Raw genomic sequence first — 26,206 nt, forward strand, 5'->3', positions numbered from 1 at the left:
CACTAAGCCCAAAAGGTCACCCCAGCTGACCAGAATCAGGCTGCTATGTTTTGTATTTTCCAAATAATGGTCTCCTTAGCTTGTAGAGTGATGGGGAAGCCCACCGGTAGCTCAGGAGCTCTGAATCCATCCACTGCTCCTAATGTCACTCTTCACATGGATGTGGTTCACACGAGCCAGTGAACTGCTAGCAGACCCCAGGGAACTAGGCATGCTTGTGCTCACTTCAAGGGGAAGCTGTGACTTTAGAGCCTGAACCCAGGCGTTTGACCCCAACTCCATTGCCCCTTTCCCTCACATCACACCTGCCTCCAGTATAGTCATATAAGAGCAGAGGAGGCTGGTTTCGAATTAAGGAAGATGGGGTTCCTCCAGCTGAGAGGTGCACTTGCAGGAACACCTGGAGGACTAGTGTTTACCCAGAGCCTCACAGCTTATAGCGTGACTTCCAAAAGAGCCCATCCTTTTATCCACTCCTCACAAGAAAAGTAGCCAAGGCTGACTGCACCCTCTGCCCTGGCCTCCCAGGGCGTGCTGTTGGGGAGCCTACCCTCCCTCCAGTATGCGGTGTCCAGGACATCTGAGAGAAATGTCCCTAGGCCTGCACTTGCAGCATTTCCCCTCGCAGCCTTAGAACGTGGGGACAATGAGATAGAACTCTTAAAACCTTGCTGTTCTGGCGTGGGGGTACGGGGGTGTCAGAGTGGGGCCACAGGTGCTGCAGATTGCATGACCAGCTCACAAAGGGCAGTGTAAGGAGCGGGCACCATGTCTGAGAGGTGAATGAGAAGCAGGAGTGGAGTCCTCAGGGCCCTGAGAGCAAAGAACAAAGGGCCTCCCTGGTCCTGTGAGGCTGGGGCTGGAGGGTGGGGACCAGGGCCTCAGGCATTCACACAGCAACCCTGGCTGGCTGCTCCTGCCAGTGGTCAGCTTCTGCTCTTCAGACTTCCCTTGGACTGCTAATTCCAGAACCAGGGCTCTGTTCCAGGGAAGGGACCCCTTCTCTACACTCATCCCTCACCCCCACTTCCCACCCACCATCCTAGACCATTGCAGCATCCCTGGGCTGCACCCTCACCCTGGAGGGAACTACTTACTTTCCAGTGACTCCAAAAGGCCTCTTCCTTTCTGGCCGTGCCCATCCTTCATCCTTGCTAAGCCATCAGCGGACCCCTCCCAGCAGTGACTCTAATTGCACACCTTCTCTAAGCCACTCCGATGTTCACTGTTAACTGCTATCTCATCCCCCCTGAGAAACCCTCGCTTCACTGTCCTCCTCTTGGGCACCGTGAGTAACCTGAACCTCACACCTCTGAGACCCTGAGTTCACACTCCTTAAAAGGCTCCCCCGCTGTCCCCACTCCCCTGTGGCTCAGAGCACCCATCCCTGCTGTTTCCTCTCCAGAGCGTATCAACACCTCTGGGACTCCTCCCACGTGGCCCTGCAAGAGCTGCTGGACCAAGAGCAGCCCCTGCTCCAACCCGTACCCAACCGGGAGCGGCAGTCCTTCCAGCACAGGCTCACTTCGCTCTACCTGGGCTACCTGGGGCTGCTGCGCCGGTTCGACACTCTCTATGATCAAATGGTGCAGCCGCAGAAGCGGTGGCTGCTGCGGCGCCTGCTGAACGGCGTGGCGGGCCGAGTGCTGGAGCTCAAGGACGAACTGGTGCGTGCAGACCTGTGCAAGACCCACTGTCTGGACCGCTTGCTACAGGACCTCAAGCTCACCCCGGTGCGCAGGCCTGGGCACGCGGCCATGCCTCTGCCTGATGGGGGGCAGGGGTGGGAGTGGTGGCCTTGACCTGGGCGTGCAAGGAGCCACACTCTGGCCAGCAGAGGGGAGAGAGGCCGGGTCTGGTCTTGATGTCCCATGGACACCCCTGCCTTTGTGTGGGAAGGAGGGCGGGGCAGACCAGGGGATGGGATATGGTCTAGGGAGAAGGGCTTCTGGAACTGCGGAGTGTATGCATGTAGTTGGCGGGTGGCTGCGAATACCCACAGGCTGCAGGGGGTTGGTGAAGAGTCCCCTGGAGGCTTGTTCCTCCAAGTGTCCATAGTTTGTGGACCAAAAACAGATTCTCCAGGCCCGGCCGTCTGGTGTGATAATCTGAGGAGGTCCTGGGAATCTGCATTTTAACAGATTTCCGGATGATTCTGAAGCACAGCCAGTTTTGGGACCCATGCACATTACCTGCCATGATCCTCCAGAATTCAACTCTGGCCGCATGGTGGGGGAAGGGAAGAGAGGGGAGACCCTTGGAGGGATCTGTCCATTACCCATAAATCTCCCACCCTGGGGCCCTGGGAGGGAGGAAAACAGCGCCCGCGTCTGTGTGAGCAGCGAATGGCAGTGGAGCTACCAGACAGCCCGATTTTGATTCCTGACCTTCTTCCCACTTCCCCCGTATTGCCCCGAAGGCAGACCTGGAGGTTCCGATTGCCAGATACTTCCTGCTGGAGCAGCCCGACATTCTGAGGGAGCGAGGGCTGCTGCTGGCAGAGGTCCTGTCCCGAATGCAGCCAGGGCCCTCTGAGGAGGTAAGACGCAGAGACGGCATCCCAGACTCTTCCCCACCCCCTGCAGGGGATTGGTGAAGAGTCCCCTGGGTGCAGGCCTGGCACAGAGACGCCACCTTCCAAGGTGCAGAGAGGCGCTGCCCTACCCTGTGCCCACCTGTACTCAGAGTGCTCTTTGGGTACCCCTGGCCTCCATCAAGGCTGCTCTTGTGCTCCTTGTAACCACCCAACACCAAGAGAGAGGCACTCAGGTGCCCTGGGAGGACCATGGCCCCAGCAGGCCCTTTGCTGGCTGATCTTCCAGTTCCCTCATCTACCCCTGATCCTTTGCCTCTGCTCTGGCCAGAGATTTCCAGAAATGCACCGGACTGAGGCTACAATCCTACTACAAAGAGCCGAGCGGGCCAGGCAAGGCCGGCTCTGAGCCACCTTCATGTGAGAGACCTGGAAAGAGGAGGAGCAGGACCGGAAGATCCAGGAGGGTGGGCAGCACACATTCAGTCGGGATGAAGCAGCTGTCACCATGCAGAAGGTACCCCCTGCTCCTGCCAGTTCCCTGAAGGAAGGTCAGGGTAGAGAGTCACCTTCTCCAGGAAGACTGCCTGGCTCAGCAGTTGATGACAGAGATGCAGGTGCTTGGATTCTGTTGCCCCACAACTAGATCCTAAACTAGGGACCTTAGTCAATAAGCATCTATCTTATTTGTTTATTATTTATTCTACATTTCTAGCCCCAAGAGGACTTTGAGGTGTGAAAGCATAAAAGCCCTGGAAATAGAAGGATTATTAAAATCAGGGGACAAAGATCCATAATACGGTAGCAGAGACTGGATTATCATCCCAGAAACCCTTAAGACTTAAAAATGAGTCACTAAAATGTATTCATCCTGAGACTCCTGACAGCTGAGGCGAAAGGAAAAACAATGAGCAAAATTGAGTTTGAGAACCAATGCAATCCAGGTGTCCTCCAGGTCTGTGCCAACTGGGGTCACTGTGTACTTTAGCATGGAAATAACATAATCACACCGCATCCTACCTCACTGCAGAAAATCTAGGTTCCCCATGCCTTCGCACTGTCTTGGTGGCCGTGCCTCTGCTCTGCTCTGTGTGGCCATTCCTGGCCAGGCCCCAGTGTGTGGGTGTGGCCTCAATGTCACCTCCCCAGAAGGCAGCAGCTCTGGGCCGTGGTGGTTACCAGCTTGCTGGGACTGGAGGTACCCTAGAAAAATTCCAGTGCAGAAGGGGACCACTTGCTCCTGCAGTGTGACCACTCCTGAGGCCCATGGGCCCTGCCCTGTCTCAGGAAGTCTCTTGCCACATTTTCTTTCCAGAAGGGCTCAGATTGCTGACATAGGGCTGGGTCTTTCTCTCTAGAATTAATCTCCTCTCCCAATGCCTCAAATCCTTCTGCCTGGGAGTCCAATCAAGGAAACATAGCACCCCTTCCCACCAAAAACCAGAAGCAAGCCAACCAACTAACAAACAAACAACCCCAAGAGGAAATAGTCCTCCAAATGTGATGGGATTTTTAATCATGAATCGGTATGAAGAGCGTCCCAACCTGAGGCTCCTGCATTTGGCTAACTGTACCAGTGTCCACCTGTCCCATGGATGTGCAGGAGGGCCTTGCCTTCAGGACTTACTAAAGCAGGCCCCAAAGGGAGAGCCCCATGTCCCCCCCGAGAGCCAAAAAGTCATTTTGTCCCTGTTGCCAGATATCAGGAGTGTGGAAATTTTGTGTTCTGGTCTTTGGATTCTGGAGTTAACTATCAAAGGGACAGAATGGATCAAGCACTTAGTTATCATGGGCCTTTCCTGTGCTAGTTACAGGGGCAGGAAGATGAAGCTGGGACAGGAGTCCCACACAGAGCCTGCCACTGGGGCTCCGCTTTGGGATGGAAACTACCTAGAGAGGCACTGGCCCTGCCCCGCTCTGCCCAGTGCCCCCCGCCAAATACTACTGGTCTGTCCACGCATCTGAGAGAGGCTGGCGGCCCGAGAGAAGAGCAACAAGTCAGGAAACCAGGCCCTAGTCTCGGCTCTGCACTGATGGGCTCTGGGACCTGGGAGAGGCCATGTTCCATCTCCGGCCTCAGTTTCCTTGTGTCAAAATATAGAAATTATTCAGGGAGCTCTGTGTTCCCCACAGTGCTGGTGTCTCTGGGCCTGGGTAGGATCCAGTTCTTCCTCCAAATGCTGTGGGGACTCTGACAAGTGAGGGGGTAGTGCTCTTTGAGAAGGTGTACTTGAACTCTGATCTGTGCCTCAAAGGGTACATAGATTAGAGATGGAGATGAGGAGAAATTCCTGGGTGCCCTGAGGAACAAGCCTTGGAGCGGGTGGCCTGGGTGCCCATCCCACCCTGTCCCAGGCTATTCCTGCTCAGGGCAGCAGTTGCCCACGAGCTGCCTCCTGGAGGTGCCCTTCCCAGCACTCCTTACACTGCCCACCCCAAACCCCCAGCCAGACCTTCCAGAGACAGCAGCTGCTGCTCCTCCCTGAGGCTGAACCCTCAAAATACATCCCTGCAGAACTGCAGTCTGGGGTGTGTCAGGGCCCATGTGTCCATCCAGGTATGGAGAGGTTACCTGCAGAGGAAACGCACTATGCAGGACCGGCAAACAGAGATGGAGTTCATTGGCATGGTGAGTCCCTTCCTGGCCACCGGCCAGGCCCCTGGCTAGCCAGTGCAGGGGGCCCCTCCCTCTTCATCTGCTGCTCCCCCACCCCAAGGTGCAGCCTGCACAGCCCCTCACTGCCACTCACACCCCCTCCTCTTGCGACTGTGGTGGGTGTGAGTGGAGGAGGCCGACTGGGGCCCTTCCCACCACCCCCCTACAGCCCTCAGGAGGATCTCAGATGTGGGGTGGGATGAGGGACAGTAGCCCAGAGCCTCCTCAGGGGGCACACCCACCTCACACCAGAGTGTTTTTGGCCACAGGCTCCCCACTTGCTCTGGGGGCCTCAGACTGGCCTCTCTGCTGTGCAGGGCAGATGGCTAAGTGACCTACATAACGTGAGTCTGAGTGTGCGCCCAGGGGGAGCGTGGGTGTCAAGAGAGGCAGGCCCCAGAGTGTGTGCAGAGTCAGGGAACAGGCCCGCCCCCTGGATCTCATCTGTGCTCTGATTTGTTCATCCAACGAGTCTCTGCTGACTTGGGAGAGGGAGGCCATGACAGGGTGGGGGTCATGATCCCCAGGGGGGACTTTGCAGTGGGAAGAGCCTGTGGAGGTCTGGCTGATCAAGAGACTTGGGGAGGCGATGGGTGGGTGGGTCAGAGGGGTGGGAGACAAGGGCTGGATGTCTACTCTGGGAGGCTTGGGGGTTCAGAAGTAGGGACGGGTCAGGGGGCCGCTGCATGGGAGTGATGGTCAGAATTGTTGGGGGCTAGAGATCTGGACCCGCGGAGGCAAGAGCAGACAGAGAGAGGCTGGGGTCAGGCCTAGCAGGGTGGGGAGGTGCGGGGGGCATGGCACGGCAGAGGGTGAGGAATGAGCTGGCCACCCGGGCCCATCGACAGTGTGAGCTCAGCGTTTTCAGTAATTGTCTCTGCACAGAGTGATATTTAAAATACATTTGGGAGCCAATGAGGCGGGAAAGTGGCTGCGAGAGCGGCTGCCAACATGGGCGGCTGGGGCGGGGGGCGGGTGGGGGCTGGGACCAAAGGCTCACAGGGGAGGGTGCGCTGTGGGGAGCAGGCGGGGGGCCGGCCCGGATGCATCTAGCAAACTCATTATCAGAGTAATTTACACAGCCGAGTTTGGCTGCAAACACAATTTCTCCTGGTGCAGGCATGCCTGTCGTTCCGTGCGGGTGTGTGCGCAGGGCCTCGTGTGCTGGCGTGTTGAGGAATGGGGATAGGAGCAGGTGTGTGTGCCTGAGGCCAAGGCTGCGTCCTCCCCACGCCCGCTCTTGGCCTCCCCTCCACATCCCCAGCTCCCCTCGCCCAACCAGGTGGAGTGAGTGGGTATCATGCCCCAGGGCTGCTGCAGGGAGGATGTCCGGAGGCTCCACCAGCTAGAAGAGGAGGAGGAGTCCCAGGTGGCCATAGTGAAGACCCACAATTCTCTCAAAGAGACGGAAGGGCCAGACACGAAGGAGAAAATGAAGGAGCAGATCCGACAATGGTTTATGGAGTGCCAGTCAGTGTCCGCAGCCTCAGCTGACCCAGCCCTCAGGCTCCTCCTCTCTTGCCCCCAGTGTCCCCACGCCTGTCTGTCCTCTAGTCCAAACTGGGCCCTTTTCTCTAGCCCCTTGACACCCTGCTAACATACTTGGCTTAAATCTGGGGCCCACAACCTACAGGACCATCTCCACACATGACTTCCCATTTTCCCAGACATACCAAAAATATTACAGAAAATACCAAAATAGAATGGGGAAAACACCGGTGAATGTCCCCTGAGCAATCTCTCCTTTCTGTCTGTAACTCTCATTTCTTCCCTCTTTGCCTTTATTTCCCTGGCCCTTAAACTTTCCCCATCCTTCCTTCTATCCATCTATCTATCCATCCGCCCACCCATACATATGTCCATCCATCCATCATCCATTCCTTCATTGATTTGTCCATCCATCTGTCTGTCCATTTACCTGTCTATCTGTCTGTCTACCCCCTCCCACGACCATCTCTCTGACCATCTTATTATGTTCATTTAGTGCCCTTACTGGTCGATTCCCTGATTATCCAGATGAATTTTTAGGTGGATCCTACCTGATCTTTGCAGACAAGACTCCAGAACAGGTACCCGGGAGGTGGAGACAGGAGACTTTCTGTGGTGGGTGGAGTCTGAGGTTACAGGGAGTACTGAGTGCAAGCTGAGGTTGGCAGTGGGTGGGGGGAGAGGGTGCCTCAGTGGGGGCAGATGTGGCTGGAAGCAATATATGTAGCTAGCAAGACTGTATGGGAGGAGAAGGGCACCTGTGCCTGGAGAGGGCGCCTGTGCCAGGGAGAGGAAGCATGCCTGCTGGAACTGTGGTGGCTCCCGATCCCCACGAGCCAGGAGAGAGCAGCAGCTCTCATCGGAGCACTCCGCCTGGCACCCCGGTCATCCTGGGCCTCAGGGAGGCCTCAACTCTCAGCCCTCTGGACCCCAGCAGTTTCCCTGGGCACTGCAATCTGGGTCCACCATCTCAGGGCCTGGGTTCTCCTGCTGTGAAACCTCCATGGTCTTCTCTAAACATCTTGCACCACTGGCCACGGGTGAAAATGGAACTGGAGATGCAGGTCCAGGAGAGCAAAAAGAAGGACCAAGAGAAAAATAAGGAAAAAGGAAAGGAGAAAAAAGAGAAGAAGAAAGGGAAGGAAGGAAATACCAGGAAGTGGGTAAGATTCCTCCTGGACGTGCGGACCATGTATGTGGCACGAAGTCGAGGGAATTCCTGGTGGGATGCTGGTCTGGGGAGAATTAGGGTCAGAGACTGATGGCTGAAGGTGAGGGGGTCAAGGTCACAGGATGTTTCTATTCTAGGAAGCGGATACAATGCTGAAAGTGTTGCCATCCAAATTTATACCTGGGATTAATGCTGGGCACAAGGAATACATAAGTAAGAGAGAGAAGGCTGGGGAAGAGTCTCCGGGCCTTGTGGGGGGTCTTGGGGTGACCCTTGGCCATAGGGAAAGTGAGCATGTGCCATGTGGGTCATGAGGCAGCAGTGTGGGCATGGAGGCTGAGGGGAGAATGCCACAGGGAGGGAAGGGTGTGGTATGTACTTCCATGGGTGGGGGTGTTATGGGTTTGGGTCTGAATCCCATGGTTACAGGTCTTGTGATCAGGCCTGTCTGTGGTCTGGGTAGAACAGTGCAGGCAGCCAGGTGAGGAGAGGCGTCCAGCGTGGGTCAGGGGCCCAACCCATGTGCATGTGTGTGTGCACATGGGTGTGAGTTCCCCTGGGCCTCAGACCTCCCCTTGTCTGTCCATGTCCCTGTGGTCAGATGTGTGGAAGAACCAGTGTGGGAGCATACACCCCAAGCAGAGTTTTGACTCTGAGATCCTCCAGGGACAGAGGAGGAAGGAGGTGGAGAGGGAGATTTGGATACAGGTGAGAGTGCTGGCCCAGGGCTTCCCTCCAGGGCCCCCAGCCGCTTCAGGCTCTGTCCCCCATCCTCCCTCTCCGCTCAAGCCCAGCCTGCCTCCATTGCAGCGCCCGCTGGCACAGCCTCCCCTGAGAAGTCTCAGCTCTGTGCAGGTCCATCTCAGCCCCGTTCTCCCTGCAGCAGAGTGAGGTACAGGCACCAAGAGGGAGCGGGAGGGGCTGAGTCTAGGCCACGCACACCACCAGCCTCAATGTCCCATAAAGACTCCAGCGAGGTGCCCGCCTTATGCAAGTACCTTGGAAGCCTTAGGTCACGGGATCTTTCCACAACGCTGAGTCGGCGCCGTCATCTTCCTGATGTCACTCACAGGAAAACTGAGCTGAGAGGGTGGAGGGTGGTCTGGGGCTTGAACTGAAAGCCGACTGGCTCCGTCCCCGGGGCTTCTCCCCACGTTGATGCCGGCTGAGAGCAAGGCTCATGTGTGAGCCAGATATGGATCAGGTTTGGGTGTGGACAGGGCAGGGACAGGTCAGGGGAGAACTGCAGAAGCTGCAGTTTGAAAAAGGACATGTAGGAGGGTGATGGTGGCCATCTGTGCTGCCTTCACTGGGCTTGTCTGTCTCTCCCCCATGGCTCCTCCCCTCTCCACCCCTGCCTCCACCTCTCACCTGTGCCCTCCAGCCCCTGGCTGCCAGGCCACACTCCCTGCTGTCCCCCCAGGTGGACGAGCTGATGCGTCAGGAGCTGAAGAACCTGCACCTGGTTGTGGACAAGGAGGAGGAGAGACCCTTGAAGTCTCCGAAGGCAAGATGAGCAACTAGGGCTGGGACAGGGAAAGGCACCCAGGGCGGGGCAGGCGAGGAACAGAGGACAATGGCCATGTGCTTGTTCCCAACCAGAAAAAGGCTGGGAAGAAAACCAGCAGGAAGAAAAAGGAAAAAGATCTGACCCTAAACAGGTAGCAGACCCTCCATCTTCCTGTGGGAGATGGAGGCAGCCCTGGTCCAGGACAGATCTGATTTCTGGTCCTGGCTCTATTGTTCTGTGACTTGGGGGAAGTCACTTCACCTCTCTGACTCCCTGTCCAGGTTAACCAAACTCCCAAGGTGACTATGGGGAGCAAACAGAAGCATAAGAAAGTGCCCCGGAAATGATGGTGCAGAGTAAATGTGTGCAGAGTGCTGCCCCAGTGCTCCCTCCTTCCTGCTCCTCCCCAGAGTGTCTGCATCCACCAGCTCCATCCCCACCAAAGCCATCTCCCTGGGCTGCACAGCCGGGGCACCGAGGAGCTTGTCGGGGGTCCCTTTCTACTCACTTTTCTGGTGAAGTGTATCATGAGCATGTCGATGTCAGCGGCTTTAATGGCCGTCCCTCCCAGGAGTGGTACATCTTAAGTGCGCTTTCTAGGAAGAGGGCGATATATCACCCAAAAGACTGGGTTTCTGATGGTGGAACTTTGGGCTGAGGGCAGACTGTGGAGGGAGTGCCGCAGAGGGCACTTGTCCCTCTCACACCTCTCAACCCACAGAGCCCCGCTGTAGGCACACTGCCTTCTGGGCCAGAGGGCTGGTGCTGTGAGGATCTGGGGCGTGAGGTCCCCTTATTTCCCCTTCCTCATGTCAACAGTACCACTCCACTCACCTCTGTCTCCCCTTCCCTTCAACCTTGGGGGGTCCCCGCACCACCCTTTGCCAGGTCCGTGGACTCACTGTTTGAAGAGCTCATCATCTTTGGCTTTGTAAAGAAGAGTGAGCCAGTGGCATTGAAAGACTACATTGGTGAGACCCCTCCCCGGCACCTGCCCCCAGGCTGAGGACTGGGGCCCTCGGGCTTCCCCACAGCTGACCACCAACCTCTGCAGTGAACCTACTCCTTGAGTGGTTTTGCTCCAGTGGATACCACTTACCAGGTGGCCACCTGTCCCCCCAGGTGACTGCCTCTATCTTGGATCTACATTAAATTTGGCAAATAAGCTGCCTATGCCTTCCCTGTTTGACATACGACAAAACATGGCCTTGTATGGGGTCCTCCGACTTGGTGAGAGGCCCTGGGAACAGGGAAGAGCCGGTGCTGGGTGTGTGGCTCCTGGGGAAACCTGGGTGCAGGGTCAGGTGGCTGAGGTGGGTATGTCCAGCCTGGGCCTCCAACGTTGGGTGCCATGGGTGAGACCCCTCCTGCCTTCCCTAGGCCCTGCTGGAAGTCACACCCAGATTGGGCCACCCCAAATGTCATGCGGGCTCTTGGCTTATTGAGGAGCCCCTTACAAAATCCCAAGTGATATCTTATAGTCTGTCCCATACCTGGACCAGCCCCACAACCCCTATAAACACCAGAGACTGGATCTTTCTGGATCTGTTGGTCACATGCCCTTTAACTCCACCCTGTATAACCCAGGAGTGGAATCAGATGGTATGGAAAACAGGGCATCAGATGGGGTAGAGGGTTCCTTCCTGACACACATATAACTTTGCTTTGTGATCATAATCATGACTGCCAAGTCCTCTGGGCTGCCCTTTCAGCACTGGGGGCTGGGGTGGGCGTGCCTCAGATGCGGGGGTGGGGGGGTGGGGGAAGGCAGCCAGGATCTGAACCTCATCCCGCCCTGCCCCAGCCTTTGGGCTCACCTTACACAGTGGCTCCACCTCCAGCCCCCTGCTGGCCCATGCCTGCCTCTGGCCCCTGTTTCCTCTCTTAGGCTCCCCAGATATACACTCCATGGCTCCCCTCATCCGCTCCATCCTCCTTGTGGGCCCCTCCGGCATGGGCAAGAAGATGCTGGTCAAGGCTGTGTGTACAGAGACAGGTGCCAACCTGTTTGACCTGTCACCTGGCAACCTGCAGGGCAAATACTCCGGCAGAGCTGGGGCACAGATGGTGGTGCATATAGTCTTCAAGGTCTGGTCCCCTGACTTGGCATTTCTAGTTCTCAGACTGTGACAACAGAGCGGGGTGGGCTGTATGCTAATCACACCTTCTGCCTATTTGGTGTGATTTCAGGAGCTGGGAAGCTGCTAAGAGCTTGGGGCAACCTGAAGTCCCGGAAGGTCCAGGGGGTGGGGGAAGTGGAGAGTAGAGCAGGTGTTTTTCATTGTAAAGATGAGGCTTAACATGCAGCCCCGCACCCAAGGAGGACAAGGACCCTGTTCACACTGAGGTGTGATGGGTGTGCAAAGGGCTGGGAGGTGGGTTTGGCAGGATGTGGGAAGTGGAGGCTGGAGCTCTGAGGTCCACCATTGCCTGAGGCTGGTGCTGACCCTGGGCTGGATTAGATCGGGAGGTGACTCTTGCCCAGGGATGTCTAACACTGGGTTTCTATTCTCCAACCTGTCCAGGTGGCTCAACTCCTGCAGCCCTCTGTAATCTGGATCGGGAATGCTGAGAAGAATTTCTATAAGAGGAGGAGGAGGTGAGGGGGCCTGGGCAGGTAGCACATGCCATGGGCCAGCGTGGCAGGCTTGGGCTTGTCACTCCAAAGCACAGCCACTGTGTAGACTTGGACACACCCCTCTCCTTCTCCCACCTTATGTCCTTGTCCTTAAAGGAGGACAATGGTCTCTCCTGTCTGCATCTCAGGTCCATGTGGGGCTGAGCGTGGGTGGGAACGTTTCTGCAAACTTGGAAGCCCAAATGGGAGGTCACCATGTTCCGACTCCACCACCCTCCCTTCCCGGAGCAGATGGACCCAAAGCGAATAAGGAAGGACCTCATGAAGGCTCTGCGACTGCTGAATCCTGGAGACCGCGTGATGCTGATAGGGACAACTGACCGGCCACAGCTGACCGACATGAAGGGGCTGTGCCAGACCTACGAGCGGATCCTCTTCATGCCGCGGCCTGATTATGCCTCTCGCTATGGTGAGGCCTGGGGATGTGTGCATAGGCCAGAGAAGGGTCCGGAAACCATCCCTGCCAAAGCCTCCCCACCGTTTGTCCCATTCCCCCACTGTTGTTCTGACCCTCACATCCACGGCCAAGTGTTCTGCAAAGGCCACTAGACACACAGCCCAGTGGCCTGGATTCTGGCCTGACTCTGCAAACACGGGCAGGTGGTTTAAATCCTCATAGTCTCATTTTGTTATGTTGAGTGGGGACATTACCTTCGTGGGGGGAGAGGCACTAATGGGCCCAGAGCCACCCTCCAGAAGAAGCACAGGGTTCGTTCCAGATATGCGGAGGCCCTGAGCCCACTGCCTCTCCCTGCCCTGCGTCTTCTACCCATGTCTGCAGTGCTCTGGAAGCATATGATAGAGGCCCAGGGAGCCCAGGTGACCCAGAGGCTGGATATCAGTGCCCTGGCCAAGGTGTCTGACGGCTACACACCTGGTCACATTCTCCAAGCCATCCAATCCGTGCTGACTGAGCGGCGGCTCCTGGAGTTGCACAGGCGGCCCCTAGTGGCCTCCGAGTTCCTGGGGCACCTGGCAAAGCTGGAGCCGGTGCACAGGGAGGAGGGGGAGTCCCTGACGGTGAGGCTTGGGGTGGGGGCAGTGCCGGGAGGGAGTATGTGGGTCAGCACTAGCCAGAGAGTTGGGCTTTGAAGTCCAGGCCCACAGCACCCCTTGGCCCCCTTCCCTACAAGCCCACGTGCTCAGTTGGGAAGAGGCCGAGAAATCACAGAGAAGGCATGTGGCAGGATGGTCGCACCTGGTTTCCCTGCGGGTGGGAGCCTAAAAGTGTCACCTGCCTATCAGGAGCCCTTACTTGGTTCTGGCACCGGCTGCCATTCTTTCCCCACCTGAGTCAGGACCACCAGTATCCCAGGGGAGGCAGGCTGGCCACGGGAGCACAGGAGAGAGGCCTTGCCCCCGATGACGGCTGACACCGGGGCCTGGAATGTTTGGTGGGGGGCAAGGGGAACCCCGGCTCCAGCAGGACACCTAGCCCAGGAGGAAAGGAGAGAAGGATGCTGAGGACACAAATCTGTGACGACGGGAGGGTGAGGCCGGGAGGTGGAGCCCAGGGCCGGGACCATGCACCTACCCCTCCTCCTGCTCCCCGACCCAGGACTGGTGCTCCAAGACCCCACTGGGCAGGAAGAGGATGGAACTTATCAAGGACCGGAATCCTGCTGAATCCTGGAGACCGCGTGATGCTGATAGGGACAACTGACCGGCCCCAGCTGGCCGACATGAAGGGGCTGTGCCAGACCTACGAGCGGATCCTCTTCATGCCGCGGCCTGATTATGCCTCTCGCTATGGTGAGGCCTGGGGATGTGTGCATAGGCCAGAGAAGGGTCCGGAAACCATCCCTGCCAAAGCCTCCCCACCGTTTGTCCCATTCCCCCACTGTTGTTCTGACCCTCACATCCACGGCCAAGTGTTCTGCAAAGGCCACTAGACACACAGCCCAGTGGCCTGGATTCTGGCCTGACTCTGCAAACACGGGCAGGTGGTTTAAATCCTCATAGTCTCATTTTGTTATGTTGAGTGGGGACATTACCTTTGTGGGGGGAGAGGCACTAATGGGCCCAGAGCCACCCTCCAGAAGAAGCACAGGGTTCGTTCCAGATATGCGGAGGCCCTGAGCCCACTGCCTCTCCCTGCCCTGCGTCTTCTCGGCAGGAAGCCAAGCTGGCAAAGGAGAAGAAGAAAGGAAGTGATGGCGGAGGCCAGGGGTCCAGAGCTTAAGGGTGGGACCGCGGGCCCGAGGCATAAAATGCCCAGACAGCTTGGGGACCAGATCTCGTGTCCTCTCTCTGCTTCCTGCCCCTTCTTCTGTGTCCTCTGCCGCACCCAGCATCCCCTTGGCACCCTATGCCCTCCTGGCCCTCACCCGCTCCCAGCCACTCCACTCTGGCTCCAGATCCCTGTCCTCCGACCCCGCTAGTTCTTTCCCTCCTGTCATTTTCCCTGTCCTGGCTCCCCAGCTCTCTTCCTCCTCAAGGTTTTTAAGGGAGTAAAAGAGGAAGAGAAGGAGAGAAGGAAAGAGAAGGGAGGAGGTCTACAATAAGTACAGGAGAACTAAAAAGCAAGAGTCCGGAGGCCAGGAGACCCTGGTCAGCCTTGGGCGACACTACCTCCCTTGTGACCTTGCATGGTCCTTTCCTGCCTCTGGGCCTTGGTTTCCTTACCTGTAAAATGAGAACAGGTTGGACCAGCCCATCTCCAAGGCCTTGTACTCTAGGGTTTGACTATTCCCACAAAGGAGTCTGGGAAGTCAGGGAGGTGGGGCCCTTGAGCCGGGTAGGGCGGAGAATGGGTCCCTGGGGGAAGGGCACGGGGGACGGAGACGGGGAGGTATCTGTGGCAAGCAGCAGAGCTGCTGGCAGACCCAGCCCCTTCTCTGAACGGCTTTCAACTCCTTCCTCTGCAGACACCCCCCACTCCCCTCACCTGCCCAAGCTCTATACTCCTCCCTCTGTCCCAGAGGGTCAGAGCCTGAGGGCTTGTCTCTGAGGGGGCTGAATAGGACACAGCATTCTGCCCCAGGGTGGAAGTCCATCTGTGGGTCCCCCTGGCTGGAGAGAAGAGCTGAGGGGGCTGGAGTGGGAACCTGGGGAGTAGGGCACAGCCATGCCACTGAAGGCTGGGAGCTCCAGGGTTCTCTCAGAGGAAGCAACATAAAGAGCATGAATGAGGGTCAAGGTGTATTCCACAGGTTGTAAAGGCCAGTGAGAGCCAGACAGGTGAGACCTCTGGGGCTGCAGCCAGCCCAGAGCCCCTGGTGGGCAGTGGGGGTTCAGCTGAGCCCAGGGGCTGGGTGTCCAGTCTTCTTTCTCCATCTTCCCTTTTTCTTTCCGCAATGAAAGTAATCTCATTATCCTAATGTGGCTGTGTGGGGAGAGCCACTTCTTCTCACTCTCCAGCTGAGACCTCCTCTAGCCTGGGGCAGGTAGAGAGGCCCTGGGACATCCAGGGATCCGCTGGGAGATGGGTGGTCAGCACCCGCTCTGCCTGTTTCTCCCAGGCAGAGTCTGTCTCCCAGAACCCCAGAAGGCACGCCTCATGAGTGGGGTGTTCTCTGCCATTTGTCACTACTGTGAACCCCTCCTTTGGATTTGGGAGGGGGACGGTACAGGCATAATTGGTGACATTTGGAGGGCAAGAAAAATGATCTGAACTCCCATGCCTTCCTTCTGAGATCAGAGCCTAGGCTGCTGGCAGCTGGCTCCCTGGAGCACATGACAGACAAAAAAGGGTGTGAAAAGGGCAGCTTGGGGGCTCCGTGCCCCCACCCCATTCTAGTCCGGTCTGTGCAACAAGTTGTCACACTTTGGGCAAATTCTTTCCCACCTCTGGGTTCCCATTTTCCTTTACCCATGAAATTGCAGACTGGATAGCATGATCTGGTGGTCTCTGTCAACCTTGATGTTGTTCAGCATCAGGGTGAGACTCAGGGGTGGGGGGTCCATCCTCACTCTATTCCCCCCTTCTCCCTAATGCCCACTCCCAGCCAGAGCCTACTTCCCTGGGACTGACAGCTAGGATAGCGTGGCTGTTTATGGTGTGGCCTGGGGCCCTGCCCCTCCTGCACTGGGCCTCTGCCCAGCACCCGCCTACCCAGTCTGCCAGCAGCATTGCCCTGAGTCCCGCTTCTTTGGCTGTCTCTCCCCGAAACTGACAATGCCTGGGAGAAGGAGTTCCCCTCCCCACTGGGGACACCATCTGAGACGCTTCCCCTCAGCCCCGGCCTGCCGGCTCTGGGGGCCCCAGTCCTATGAAGCCTGGGAGCCCCCTCGGCCATTGCCACTGCTGTGCCGTGACATGGCCCTACAGAATGCTCTGTACACTGGAGACCTGGCGAGGTTACGGGAGCTGTTCCCCCCGGGCAGCACAGCCGACCTGCTGCTGGAGTGCCAGGCTGCGGAGCCTCGCTGGACCAGCCACCAGAGGGGTAAGGAGGGGGCATGTGCAGAGGGGCTGAGGACACAGAGCCTGGGCTGACCACATCAGGCACAGAGGCACCAAGCACTTAAGAAAAAGAGAAGCCCCTAGCTGTTTCTCCCCCTCCCTTAGGCTTGCCTAAGCTTTGGCCCAGGAGTGAAGTCATGTGGAGCCCAGAATAGCTCCTGCTGAACCATGTGGCCAGGTCAGGCTCGGCTCACGGACACAGAGACCGTCTTCCTTCATCTGTCCATGTTTTCCCCTCTTTTCCCTCTCTCTGCCTTTGGCCCTTACCTTTTTGCCCCTACGTGCCTCCCCACATGCTCACACTCTGCCTACATGAGCTGGTCCCCAGAAGATTGCAGGGGGCATGGAGAACCCCCTGGTGACAGACACACCCTCTGTGCCAGGCTGGTGGAGAAGCCCAGCGGAGAGTCTGCAGAGCGCCCAGAGTCTGGCCCAGGACCCATTGTCACCCGCACAGCCTCTGGACCTGCCCTGGCCTTCTGGCAGGCAGTGCTGGCCGGGGACGTGGGCTCTGTCTCCCGCATCCTCGCCGACTCCAGCACCGGCTTGCGTCCAGATTCCATCTTTGATACCAGCGACCCAGAGCAATGGAGGGATTTCCGCTTCAACATACGTGCCCTGAGTACGGGACAGGGGCACTGGGGGGGTATGAGCGGGAGAGGAGGGGCTGGGGTCGGAGCTCTGGGCTCCCTCTTCCCAGCTTCTGGCCACCTCCCTCATTTCCTGGCAGCTCTTCGTCTCCTCCAAGGCCTGAGACCCATGTCCCTTCTCTCCCTAGGGCTCTGGTCTCTGACGTATGAAGAGGAGCTGACCACCCCATTGCACGTGGCAGCCAGCCGGGGCCACACGGACGTTCTGCAGCTGCTGCTGAGACGACGGGCAAGGCCCGACAGTGCCCCCGGGGGCCGCACTGCCCTGCACGAGGCCTGTGCTGTGGGCCATGCTGCCTGTGCCCATGCACTGCTGGTGGCAGGAGCTGACCCCAACATCCCTGACCAGGATGGGAAACGCCCCTTGCACCTCTGCCGGGGGGCTGGAACCCTTGAGTGAGTGACCCCCCCGCCCCCACCCCATCTTACTCTTCTAGGAGGCAAAGAGATGGCCTCGGGGAGGATGGGGGAGCTTGCCGTGGCAGCCTTGGTGAGATGGGATGGAGGAGTCATGGCTCAGGTGGGGAGTCAGGATGCAGTTACTCCCCAAACCGTCCTACTATTTGTCTCTTGAACTTCAGAATGGCCTGTACTTGGGATGGTTTCTGCTTCCCTAGGGGTGGAGGCGGGCTGTGGCCGGCCACAGCTGCATGGCCTACATTGGGGAAGTTGTCTGGCTCCATTATGGGGAGGTAGTGTACAGGAAAGTTTTAAATTTTCTCAGCTTATCCTATGTTCCAGGGACTGTGCCAAGTGTAACAGTAACTAAAGCAAGATCTTTCCCTCAGGGAGCTGACTGTACAGTGATCCAGACAGGAAGTAGAACAGTGGCCCCCAAATAGGGCCTGCAGTGGTCCCCATGGACACGGTCTGGTTTCACCTTGGCAGGTTCGGCATTTCCATATTGGCGGGTATCCTCAGATAAATGGGTTCAGGGACTGAACTCAGCTAACCAAACTCACAAGAAACTGATAGATAGACCCAAATGTGACGATGTATCATTTACTGTAGAAAATATTCCTTTACAATGACACAAATAATGATGCCCTATGTGTAGGAAACCTTAGAGGATGAGTCCTCACTCAGTTTTTTTATAAGCATGAAATCCCAGCAAAAGGAGCCTTGGCAAATCTATAAACCAACTGGATATACGTAGGAGGCCACCCCTTTATCGATTGCGCACCTGCCGAATTTCACAACTTGCCTCTGAATGGTGCCAAATTTTTGATCCTTGGGTCTCCCATTCATAGACCTTCTCTATCTTGTTAACCTCCTCAGCCTTCAGTAGACTCCACTGACTTATAATATTGTGCTTGGAGATGTGGTCTACATCAGCTTGTAGTCCAAAAGAATGTGAGCCATGTGTATAAGTTCAATTTTTCTAGTAGCCCTAACAAAAAATGAAAAAGAGGTGAATTTAATTTTTTTAATTGTGGTAGAATACACATAAAATTTATTATTTCTAAGTGCACAGTTCAGTGGCACAAAGTACATTCACATTGCCGTACATCCATCATCCATCACTATTATCCATCTCCTGAAGTTTTTAGATCTTCAAAACCTGAAATTCTGTGCCCATGGAACAGTATAACTTCCCATTCCTCTCTCCCCACAGGGAGTAGCAGCCACCATTCTACTTTCAGCCTCTTTGAATTTGACTACCCTAGATATTTCATGTGCGTGGAATCACACAACATTTGTCCTTCTGAGACAGGCTTATCTCACTTAGCCCAATGTCCATAGGGTTTATCCACGCTATAGCATATGTTGCCAGAATTTCCCTGCTTTTTAAAAGCTGAATAATATTCCATTGTGTATAGACGTTACATTTCATTCATCTGTTCATCTGATGAACACTTAGATTACCTCCACATTTGGCTATTATGTACAGTGTTGATATGAACATGGGTGTACAAATATCTGTGAAATGGGTGAAATTAATTTTAATAATATATTTTATTTAACACAATATATCCAACATGTTATTACATTTCAACATGTAATCAGCATAAAAACAAATGAGATATCTTACATCCTTTTTCTGTAAAGTCTTCAAAATTGGTGTATATTTTACACTTACAATATGTCTCTGTTAGGACTAGCTATCTTGCAAGTGCCCAGTGGCTACATGTAGCTAGTGGCTACTGATTGGGCAATAAAGTACTATGCAATCCCACATTTTTAGTTCTGGCTCAAGCCCTTCCTCCTGGAGATCACACTCAGTGATAATCATTCCTTCCTTCATTGAGTAAACAGATGTAGTGTTTAAATTATTATGGAGGATTTCAAACATATAGAAAGGTGGGCAGGATAATATAATGGGTCCCTGTGATCCACCATCATCTAGAGTCTACCACCCACTCCTCCTGCCAAATGTTGCCATTACTAGCTCTTATGCTAACACCTTTTCAGGCATCGTCTCACATGCAGCTCACGACAGCCTCATTAGGGCTAGATATTAGCAATGATCCCCATTCTACAGATGAGGAAACTAGAGTTCAAAGAGGCTAAGTTTCCTCAACCTTAAATTTTGGTGCACACCCTGTTGCAGGCGCACACAACCTTTGGTGAGACCCATCTTGGTTTTGTTGTTCCTTCTCCCCCTGCCCCCATTTTCCACCCGTGCCACTGGCAAGTCCCAGTCCCCACTTCCTTGCCCGGTCCCAGCAAACAGAGCCCCCTACCAGCCCTGTGGACCCTGGACCCAAGGCCAGCTCCTCCCCACCTAGCTGTGTGAACTTAGATGAGAACCTCACACCTCAGGGCCACAGTTTCCGCCTCTGAACCGACTGCAGGGATGCTGTGAGGACGGAGCCAGTCAGCACATGTAAACTCAGAACGCGCCTCTTCTAACTGTGAAATGGCTGCTCCCATGGAGGGTTTACTGCATTATTTCTGCAGAGTATGTGGACTTGAAAAGAGGGCACTGTTGATCCTGTTGCTGACTAGTGACACCCAGGATGGAAGGTGAGGGGCAGGCAGAACCAGCAGTCCCCCAAGGCTGCCCCAGGTTTGCTTTGCTTAGACAAGAATGCAGGGTGAAGGCCTGCACCCCATTTTCCTCCCGTCCCCCTTGCCCTTACTAGGTGTGTGGAACTGCTCCTGAGGTTTGGAGCAAAAGTGGATGGCCGGTCTGAGGAGGAAGAAGAAACCCCTTTGCACGTAGCTGCCCGGCTGGGCCAGGTGGAGCTGGCAGACCTACTTTTAAAGTGGGGAGCATGCCCCAATGCCCGTGACGTTGAAGGCCGGACCCCATTGCTGGCTGCCTGTGATGCCCGCTGCACGTCCCCCGCTGACGCAGAGGCCACCACCACCTGCTGCCTCCAGCTGTGCCACTTGCTGCTCTCAGCTGGAGCTGATGCTGACGCTGCTGACCAGGACAAGCAGCGGCCCCTACACTTGGCCTGTCGTCGTGGCCACGCGGCTGTCGTGGAGCTGCTCCTGTCCTGTGGGGTCAGCGCCAATGCCATGGACTATGGGGGACACACAGCCCTGCACTGTGCTCTACAGGGGCCCCCTGCAGCCTTGGCTCAAAGCCCAGAGCATGCAGTGCGGGCTCTGCTCAACCACGGAGCTGTCCGAGTCTGGCCTGGGGCACTTCCCAAGGTACGGGGCTGTGGCCAGAGGGAGGGTCACAGCGATGAAGGGATGGGGAGGCCCCGACCTGTACTCCCACTGCTCTGGACGCCCTTGGCACATAGGCCAGTTCTTTGTCTTTCATTCATCAAGTAAGCAGACCCCAGCAGAAGGCAACGTGAGGTGAGGACACGGAGCAGCAGGAGGGGTGTGCATGTGCATGCATGTGTGTATGTGCACATGTGATGAAGGTGGATTGTGGGAGATGGGCCAGATTACAGAGGATCTACAAAGACAGGAGGAGCCCAGATTGATTCGGGGAGCAGGCAGTAGTTTCTTCATCAGGCGAATGAGCTGATAAAGGAGCATTTAGGAAGCTGTGCCTGGCCGTGGGACCCATTCAGTGAGACACTCCAGGCAGGACAGATCCCTCAGGACGCCTTCAGGACAGAGCCAGGAGCCCAGGTCATGAGGTTCAAGGCTTCCTGACCTTCTGCAGATGGACGAGGTCCTTGTTTCTCAGAGCTTAGGGGGCCATTCTTCACGCAGACCAGCAGCCACTGTCTGGGCACCCGAGAAAACATCTCTCACTGTCAATTTCTAATCTATATCTTATTTTAGGTTGATATCCCCCAACATAGGTTCAATGTAAAGACCTGTGCTAATGATGCCAGGAGCCCTGTCTCAGGCTATGTTGTATCTGGAGGGGGCTATATAATGTCATGGAGGGCACAGGGCCTGGGGTGGGGTCCCCTATTCTCCGAGGAGCTAGTCCAGGAGGGATACAGGGCAGCAGGATGTGGGCAGGTCCCCACTGCCCTGCCTCCAGCCTTGAACGGCCCAGCCCCCCTCCATCCTGGATGCTCTCTGCCATCCTTACATCTCTCTCCTTTACTCACAAACCTAGAAGCATCTGTCTAGATTCCTAAGCAAGACCAAATAATTAAACAGCCCGAGAGTTCGGCAGATTGGTCTCCCCTTTGGGAAAATACAAGAAAATCAACAATTAACACTAATTAATCTCCTATTAACACCAGATAATTAGGAGACAGCAATTCCCTGTAATCTGATGGTGGCTCTGACAGCTAATGATTTCCCCTTCGGGGGGGGCTGGGAGGAGAAGGCAGAACAGCAAACGGATTTCCTGGGACCCCACTGCCTGCCCTTCTGCCCTGCCTTGGGGACCAAAGGAAGTTCCCCCATTGGTCCCTTCTCTGGGCAACACGTCCCAGGTGATCAAAAAGTGCAGGAGGTAGTTCTGCATCCACCTCCCACCATCTGCAGCTGCTCCAGGCTTGGCTGGGGTTCCTGACCTCCACAAGGACCTCCTCCCTACAAGGAGGCCTCCATGGCCATCTGATCGCTGCCAGCCCCAGCCACCATGCTGGACTGGGCACTCAGGAGACCTGGAGCCAGGGTCTGACCTTGATGCTTGTTCCTGTGAACACAGGCAAGTCACTGGGATGCTCTGAACCCATGTTTCGTGCATGAGATACAGTCTTGACCTCAGAGAGACTGGGCTGTAGGAGCACAGTGGACAACAGGAGGAGCAAGCACAGCATGGACACACACCAGACCCTGGCCTAAGGTGTGCTACCTGCTGTGTGGGTGTCCCTGGTCTGCCCAACAACCTCTGAAGTAGGTGGCAACTAAGAGTGCAGGCTCTGGGGCCAGGGTCACTGCCTGTGCAACCCTCAGCCAACTGCTTAATCTCTCGGCCTCAGTTTGCTCATCTGTAAAATAGGATATGCCAGTATGGCTGCTTAGTAGGCTAGTATGAGAACTAAGTGAGTACATAAATAAATGCCCCTTGGACAGGGCCTCACCTAGATAGAGTTAGGGCTCAAAACCTGTTATCTAGTGTTGTTCCAAAGTTAACCAATGTATGTGAAAGCACTGGGAGGGCTGTTGGGCATCACCCCATGCAGGGTATCATTAGCAAGGGAGACAAAGGTGCAGGTTGGAATAGCTGCAGGAAGCTTTCTGGAGGGGAGGGGACTTGTGGGTGGGCAGGGCTGGCAGAGACAGGGGAGGAAGGAGCAGGCATTCCAGGCAGAGTGCAGAGGCAGAGACAGGAATCAACATGGGCTGGGTAGGACAGAGAGACTGGCCTGAACATCAAACAGGAACAGCAGGTCAGAGCAAGAATATCAGAGCAAGAATGTAACCTGCCTGTTCTTTCCTAGTTCTAGGAGTGAGGCAAAGAGGGCTGCTCTGGGCAGATGGGCTGGGTTACTCTGGTAAGCCCTGCCCAGGAGCAGAGGGCCTCAGGTGTGTGAGATGCTTTCTCCAGGGGCCATGTTCCCTGGACAAGGCCTTCCCTGCTCTGACTACCTTGCAGTGCCCAGCACATGGCTGCCCTCCCAGCCTGCCAGGCAGATGGGTCTCCTCTCCTTTAGGCAGGGGTGTTAAAGCCTCTAAGTTATATGCAAGTGTGTATGGGCTGTGGAAGGAGAGGTTATATATGGCAGTGCTGCTTGGGAGACAGTACTTAGCTGTTCTCAGTTTTTCTAAAGGGCCTGTGGCTAATGCCTGTAGCTTGAGATACAGCAAGAGATGGAGTGGGTGAAGCGCAAATTTGCTTATAGCTATTACGTGCAGACATGAGTGGGTATGACGGGGCCTGTGTGCATTTAGGCCAAGCATGACTGCCTTTCTGCCCTTGTGGGCAGCTTCCCGGCTCAGGCTGCTCCCCTGGCATGCCTCACCCCTCCCTGCATCAGGCCACCTCCTCAGAAAGGCCAATATTGACCACCCCTCTCAGACAGTGCCCTTCTACCATGCTCAGCCCCTGAGCGCACTTATTCTTCCTTGCAGTGGCATAACTGTTCTTTATGTGTTCATTGCATTTTCCCTCTGAAGTAGACGCTCCCTGTCTATCCTCCTCACTGCTGGGTACCCACGGTGGCCCTGAGTAAAAATTCGCTAAATGAAGAAATGAAAGAATAAATCTGACTCCAACTTGATCCCACCCACACTCTTCTGTTGAGCCTCCACTGGCCTTGTCCCTTCTCTTTGAATCCCTCTCTAATGGCCTCATTTTAACTTGATCACATCTGCAAAGACCTGATTTCTAAATAGGTCACATTGTCAGGTACTGGAAATTGGACTTCAACACATCTTTTGGGGGGACACTGTCCAACCCCCAATAGCTGTCCCATCTGCTCTGGTCATCCTGTGTGGGCTGACTGGGCACCCTCGGCGGGTGGCAATCTAGGGCGCACTGATGCATCTCTGTCTCCTGCAGGTACTTGAGCGCTGGTACATGTCTCCGAGGACCATCGAGGTCCTGATGAACACCTACAGTGTCATGCAGCTTCCCGAGGAGGCCATGGCCCTGGTGCCTCCTGAAACTCTGCAGGTCAGATTCCAGGATGCTGAACATGCAATCACTCAACCTGGCCCAAAGAGATTCCCACCTCCTAAAGGGAAGCCTATAGATCCCCCAGCTCTGCTCCACAGAAATACCCAGAGACCCGTTCATGTCCCAGAAGAAAACTCACAAAGTGAACACCCAAAACACTCACTGCTTCTAGAGGCTCCCTGTAGACACCTGCTGGCCACCAGCCTCCCCACTTTAGGAGGAGTAGGTACCACTTGTCCAAGCCTCCCTCGCTGAGCCTTCCTTCTGTCCCCAGAAGCACCACCGTTTCTATTCATCTCTCTTCGCCTTGGTGAGGCAGCCCAGGTCGCTGCAGCATCTGACCCGCTGTGCGCTCCGCACTCACCTGGCAGCCTGCCTGCCCCAGGCCCTGCCCCGCCTTCCCCTGCCACCCCGCCTGATCCGCTACCTGCAGCTGGATTTCGAGGATGTGCTCTACTAGGTAAGTCTTGGGTTCTGTGGACAGTCCCAACCATTTGTGGGGGGTGAGAGGGAAGAAGCAAAAGAGTAGGGGGCATGGCCTGGCCAAAGGAGCCAGACTCCTGGACCACTGGGCCTCTCTGAATGCACACCTCTCCTTCCAGATGTCCAGTACCTTTTGAGAAAGCTCCAGGCCAAGGACACCAGCCCGCTTCTCACAGTGCCCCAATCCAGGACTCAGGCTGAGGCGGTCCTCTCGGCAGGAGACCCAACCCCACAGGCAGACATGGATGCTGCCATTCCCACCAGGGAGAGGCCAATGGACCACACAGTCAGGTGATGGCTGATGGAGAGAGGGCGGGACTCACGGCAAGTGATACACTCCTCTTGGGGCCCCCTTCCAGCCCATGCAAACATTAAAAATCTCCAGGCCTGTTTGGTGCTGTCTCCAACACTCATTTGTCTGCACTGTTACAACTCAGGGTAGGCAGACGTACATGATCTCCCTGGATTTGCCCCACCGTACCAACAGCATCTTCCTTTCCCCTTTGGAATCCACCAGCTGTTGAGGGAATCCTAGGCAGACCTGCCTCTCTGGCCCATGATGTGGAAGAATGGCCAGTAGGTGAGATAGTGTCAGAAAAGGCCTTTAAAGGACAGCCAGCCAGAGGATGGGGGAGGCTTGAATGGGGAAGAGCCACTGCAGGAATGAGGCAGTGCAGACAGTGGGGCAGGACAGTAAAGGCAGCAGTGGGGTAGGGAGGAGAGGTGAGGACCAGGAAGGCCAACGGGAAGGTGGTGCATAGGTACGTAAGCATGGTTCAGATGAGAGAGAAAGACTCCAGTTTAGAACAAAAGCAGTTATACTGTTTGTCCTCTAAGTCAGCACCAGATTCACACCTAGTTGCTGCCTCTCTTTATCTGCTCCTTCCTTCAATTTAGCTTTGCTGCAGCAGGAGCTGAACTGAGAGTTACATGCCTGGGCTCCAGTGTTAGCTCTGCCAGTAAGTTATGGAACATAAGTCTCTTCCCTTCCCTGGGCTCAAGTTTCTGCATCTGTAAAACAAGAGAGGGAGTCCCTGAGGGTCTTTGTAGTACCAGGATTTTAAGAATTCACAGGAGGCCCTAGCATCCAGGAGCGAACCTGCAACCACAGGAGGGAGGTGGAATTGACCAGAGCTGCAGAACAACCAATCAAGTGTACTGTAATCCATGACGTCAAGGGTAGCTGGGCAGGGTTCCCAGGGCCTGGGAGTGCGCACGCGCTGGAGCTCAGGACTTTCCCGCCGATTGCTGGGAGCCAGGCGGCGAAGGCGGGGCCTGGAGGGCGCGAGGCGGCGGGGGCGCGGCCGGGAGAACACGAAGCTCGGGAGAGCGTCCAAAGAGCCGCAGAGCAGAAGCCGGGCGGAGGTGAGTGGGTGCGGGTTTGCACCAGGCCTCCAGAGCTTTGGGTGGGCTTCCAAGTGTGGGTTGCGGCGCAAGAACTAGGGACCACCCAATGGGAAGGCCTGTGCCTGGAGGCCAGGCCGACAATCGGTCGGGGCCAACTGAGGCCTGGCTCCGCCACTGTGGAGTCTCCAGTCCCGTCCAGACCCCAGAGGCTCACGGGGCGGTGGGGGGGTGGGGGGAGTGGGCACAGGTGACTAGGGGCGGGGCCGGGAATCGGTTTCCGAGAGGCCTGACCCCGCGGGAGTTCTACCCACTGTCTGGGCCTCTCCCGGAGACCACCTTCCTGTCCCAGCTGGGGTTCCAGGGGGAACCCCCGTTGTCCATTCGC

General features: G+C 56.0%; 2 protein-coding genes across 3 annotated transcripts; both read left to right on the forward strand.

Annotated features, from left to right (window-relative positions):
* The first annotated feature begins 90 nt into the window (after positions 1-90).
* On the forward strand, positions 91-13,737 carry DRC11L (dynein regulatory complex subunit 11 like). The gene is given in 19 exon segments (XM_073239852.1): positions 91-106; positions 1,318-1,733; positions 2,420-2,539; positions 2,865-3,050; positions 5,091-5,162; positions 6,454-6,659; positions 7,174-7,257; positions 7,717-7,840; positions 7,986-8,061; positions 8,450-8,556; positions 9,272-9,355; positions 9,451-9,509; positions 10,247-10,329; positions 10,481-10,588; positions 11,247-11,446; positions 11,884-11,951; positions 12,209-12,405; positions 12,778-13,016; positions 13,555-13,737. Coding segments are annotated over 19 exon segments (2,550 nt in total). The 3' UTR covers positions 13,660-13,737.
* On the forward strand, positions 13,678-24,865 carry ASB10 (ankyrin repeat and SOCS box containing 10). Of its 2 annotated transcripts, XM_073238214.1 has the most exons (8): positions 13,678-13,748; positions 14,113-14,180; positions 15,944-16,384; positions 17,180-17,447; positions 20,138-20,657; positions 23,875-23,988; positions 24,266-24,451; positions 24,594-24,865. In XM_073238214.1, the coding sequence occupies exons 3-7, from the start codon at positions 16,114-16,116 to the stop codon at positions 24,449-24,451; spliced, it is 1,359 nt and encodes a 452-aa protein (XP_073094315.1). In that variant the 5' UTR covers positions 13,678-13,748; positions 14,113-14,180; positions 15,944-16,113; the 3' UTR covers positions 24,594-24,865. The 2 variants fall into 2 exon arrangements, with proteins under 2 accessions (XP_073094315.1, XP_017507186.2); XM_017651697.3 differs by lacking the exons at positions 13,678-13,748; positions 14,113-14,180; positions 15,944-16,384 and adding an exon at positions 16,586-17,023.
* Positions 24,866-26,206: the final 1,341 nt, after the last annotated feature.

Source organism: Manis javanica, chromosome 6, assembly GCF_040802235.1.
Source record: "Manis javanica isolate MJ-LG chromosome 6, MJ_LKY, whole genome shotgun sequence".
NCBI classification, from domain to species: domain Eukaryota; kingdom Metazoa; phylum Chordata; class Mammalia; order Pholidota; family Manidae; genus Manis; species Manis javanica.